Source organism: Oncorhynchus keta, chromosome 24 (assembly GCF_023373465.1).
Source record: "Oncorhynchus keta strain PuntledgeMale-10-30-2019 chromosome 24, Oket_V2, whole genome shotgun sequence".
In the NCBI taxonomy this organism is placed as follows: Eukaryota; Metazoa; Chordata; class Actinopteri; order Salmoniformes; family Salmonidae; genus Oncorhynchus; species Oncorhynchus keta.
The window spans coordinates 3,139,662-3,143,315 of NC_068444.1; the positions used below are offsets into that span (position 1 = coordinate 3,139,662).

At 53.4% G+C, this 3,654-nt stretch overlaps 1 protein-coding gene across 50 annotated transcripts in view; it reads right to left on the reverse strand.

The window, feature by feature from the left end:
- The window catches only part of LOC127911296 (putative leucine-rich repeat-containing protein DDB_G0290503), a 43,323-nt gene extending 42,378 nt beyond the window's left edge, over positions 1 to 945 (reverse strand). For 27 of the 50 annotated variants that reach the window (XM_052477511.1, XM_052477508.1, XM_052477503.1 and 24 more), the window contains exon 1: positions 1 to 945. This exon is cut by the window's left edge. In XM_052477511.1, the coding sequence (XP_052333471.1) occupies positions 1 to 869 (869 nt within the window). In that variant the 5' untranslated portion in view covers positions 870 to 945. The other 23 variants (XM_052477514.1, XM_052477513.1, XM_052477507.1 and 20 more) reach the window with 14 other exon arrangements.
- Positions 946 to 3,654: the final 2,709 nt, after the last annotated feature.

A 3,654-nucleotide genomic window follows, 5' to 3' on the forward strand; every position in this document is an offset into this window, starting at 1 on the left:
GCCGTGGGGCTTTCTGTGACCTCTCTCTCTGGGTCAGCTAGTTGTGCTGCTGTGGGGCTTTCTGTGACCTCTGGGTCAGCTAGTTGTGCTGCCGTGGGGCTTTCTGTGACCTCTCTCTCTGGGTCAGCTAGTTGTGCTGCCGTGGGGCTTTCTGTGACCTCTCTCTCTGGGTCAGCTAGTTGTGCTGCCGTGGGGCTTTCTGTGACCTCTCTCTCTGGGTCAGCTAGTTGTGCTGCCGTGGGGCTTTCTGTGACCTCTCTCTCTGGGTCAGCTAGTTGTGCTGCTGTGGGGCTTTCTGTGACCTCTCTCTCTGGGTCAGCTAGTTGTGCTGCCGTGGGGCTTTCTGTGACCTCTCTCTCTGGGTCAGCTAGTTGTGCTGCTGTGGGGCTTTCTGTGGTGGTTGTTGTTGTTGTACTGAAGGCCTTCTGGACCACACGAGGCTCAGGATCAGTGTCGTCATTGGGACCAGGACTCTCCTGAGTTCCACTCATGTTGCTGGCTTTGACCAAGTCATAAATCGAGGACGGCTCAACCGCCTTGTATTCTGAATCCTGTACAGAGGCTTCGATATGGACCTGAACGGGGTGAGTGTCAGCCACTATGACAGGAGTGTCTGTGAACTGGTCTGGGATCAGTTTGACAGGGACAGTACCTTTGGTCTGGTGGTCTGAGACTGGGTTAGGTTTGGTCTCCTTGTCTGAATCAGACAGGAAGTTGACTTCTCCTGGTCTGGTGTTTTGGTTTGTATCTCTGTCCTGTCTTTTTCCCCCACCAACAGGGGCTTTAACGACAGTCCTCGTGGTGTTGTCTCTCTCAACATCCCCACTATCCCAGTCTATAATGAAGCGATGGTCACTATGAGATGGCATATTGACTTCTTCATGACCACGGTTGAAACTACAGTCCTCTACAGTCCTCTTCTCCTCTCCCTCCTCTGTGACTGGTCTTTTCTCTCCGCCTATTTCTCCACCTTTCCCTCCATTGGTGACATAGTTGTCATCACCTGACTTCCTGTTCTCTCCCTGACGCAAACCTTCCGGGGTCCTCTCTGCTCCCTGCGTTACCCCCGGCAACAGTGGTGAAGTTGTGAGTAACGCTGTGTGTTCGTTGTCTGTTTCTAAACCTGGACCGGATCCTGGCTTCTCCTGCTGATCTTCATGTTCTCTTTCTTGTTGCTGAGCAAAGAGTTTTGGGAGAATCGCTGAATCTGATTGAATAAGAGCTGCATTTTCAGTCAAATCAGGTACAGGGAGTCTCTCTTGGGTTCTGTTGGTACTGCTGCTGGCACAGGCAGCATGGGGTAGAGACTTTGTTCTAACACAGAGGGAGAGGATAAATGGCTACGGTCTCCACTGGAACATAACACGTCTTTAGACGACCCCGGAGGAGCCAGGGGCGACCCCGGAGGAGCCAGGGGGCCAAATGAGGCCAGAGCCTGGTCTCCCACTGTTCACGTCTCTCTGCTCAGACAATATTTGTGACTCTGTCTGTATTTCCTGTCCTGTTGTTTGATCAGTCTCATTTAGTCTCTTGTTGTTTACTTTTGTCCGATTCCCTTTTCCTTTCTGCTTGTCATCCTCCTCCGTTTCCTGTCGTTTATGAGAGAGATTCTGATCTCCCTTTTTGTTTTCGTCTTCCGTTTCATTTTGTCTCCTCTCGTCCTTCCTCTTCCCCTTGTCTTTCCGTTTGTCCTCTGTGTTTACATCACGAGGCCGGCTGCTGATTGGCTGCTCAGCGTCATCGTTAATGACATTTTTAACGGACACAGCACTACGGAACAGATTTACCCTGACAGGCTCTTCTGCCTTGGGCTCAGCTCCAATGTTAAATGCATGTAAGGGAATGGTGTTATCAGATCCAGCTGTTGATACTGTTGTAGCCTGAGATGGTGATTTAGAGACGGGGACTTGTTCTAGAAGCTTCTCAACAACTTCCTCTTCCTCCTTGTCAGCCAGTGGTCCTTTGTCACCACAGTCACCAGTCTCATACTCATCCTCCCTGTGTCTCAGGTAATCTCTGTAATCTGAATCCAGTATTACAGATGCTGCCTGTCTCATTTCCCCTGTCACATGATCAGGAAGTGATGACATTTCCCTTGTCACATGATCAGGAAGTGATGTCATTTCCCCTGTCACATGATCAGGAAGTGCAATGCTGTCACAGTGACTGCCACCATGACAGTCCCAGAGTCCAGGAGGTGAAACGTCACATTCATTGATGAACTCCAAGTGACTCAGCATGGGACCCGGACGCTTCAGTATCACTATGGGCTCATTACTATCAGACTGATCACTCAGGGAAGGGGAGGGCAGGTCAAAGAATGTTTCTGCTGGAACATGAGCCTTAGTGACTGGCTCAGATCCAGGCTTAACAACAAGCACGGTCTCAGACTCAGAGGGAGAGTCTCTGGAACTCTGAGGCCCCTCTGTACCCTTCATAGGATCTAAAGAAGACTGGTTAGGAAGTTTGATATCCGCCTGCTCTGAGTCTGGGACTGGGTGTGGGACTGGGACTGGGTCTGGACATGGGACTGAGTCTGGGACTGAGACTGGGTCTGGACATGGGACTGAGTCTGGGAATGGGTCTGGGTCTGGGACTGGGTCTGGGTCTGGGTCTGGGAATGGGTCTGGACATGGGACTGAGTCTGGGAATGGGTCTGGGACTGGGACTGGGTCTGGGTCTGGACATGGGACTGAGTCTGGGACTGGGTCTGGACATGGGACTGAGTCTGGGACTGGGTCTGGACATGGGACTGAGTCTGGGAATGGGTCTGGGTCTCGTTCAAGGGCAGGTTCACCAGAAACTATACTGAGAGAAGTTAGTTGAGACGAGTCTCCTCCATGCTTCCTTCCACCATTCTCATTTTCTCCATCCTCCTTTTCTCTCTCTGAGACCTTAGCCTCTGACTCTTTATCCGTTCTACTTGTCTGAGTCTTCTCCTTAGGCTCCCTAAGGAGGTCAGGAGGGGTCAGGGTTGGTGGTCTGTCCCCAGGCAGAGCGGACTGTGGTGGGGTCAGGGTTGGTGGTCTGTCCCCAGGCAGAGCTGACTGTGGTGGGAACAGGGTTGGTGGTCTGTCCCCAGGCAGAGCTGACTGTGGTGGGATCAGGGTTGGTGGTCTGTCCCCAGGCAGAGCTGACTGTGGTGGGGTCAGGGTTAGTGGTCTGTCCCCAGGCAGAGCTGACTGTGGTGGGATCAGGGTTGGTGGTCTGTCCCCAGGCAGAGCCGACTGTGGTCTGGTCAGGGTTGGTGGTCTGTCCCCAGGCAGAGCTGACTGTGGTGGGGTCAGCGTTGGTGGTCTGTCCCCAGGCAGAGCTGACTGTGGTGGTGTCAGGGTTGGTGGTCTGTCCCCAGGCAGAGCTGACTGTGGTGGGGTCAGGGTTGGTGGTCTGTCCCCAGGCAGAGCTGACTGTGGTGGTGTCAGGGTTGGTGGTCTGTCCCCAGGCAGAGCTGACTGTGGTGGGGTCAGGGTTGGTGGTCTGTCCCCAGGCAGAGCTGACTGTGGTGGTGTCAGGGTTGGTGGTCTGTCCCCAGGCAGAGCTGACTGTGGTGGGATCAGGGTTGGTGGTGGTGGGGTCTCTGGCTTCTTGACGCTGAGGAAGTTGTGTGAGGTGAAGCTAGCCTCACTCACTGGGTGGTGAAGGTTCTCGTGCACA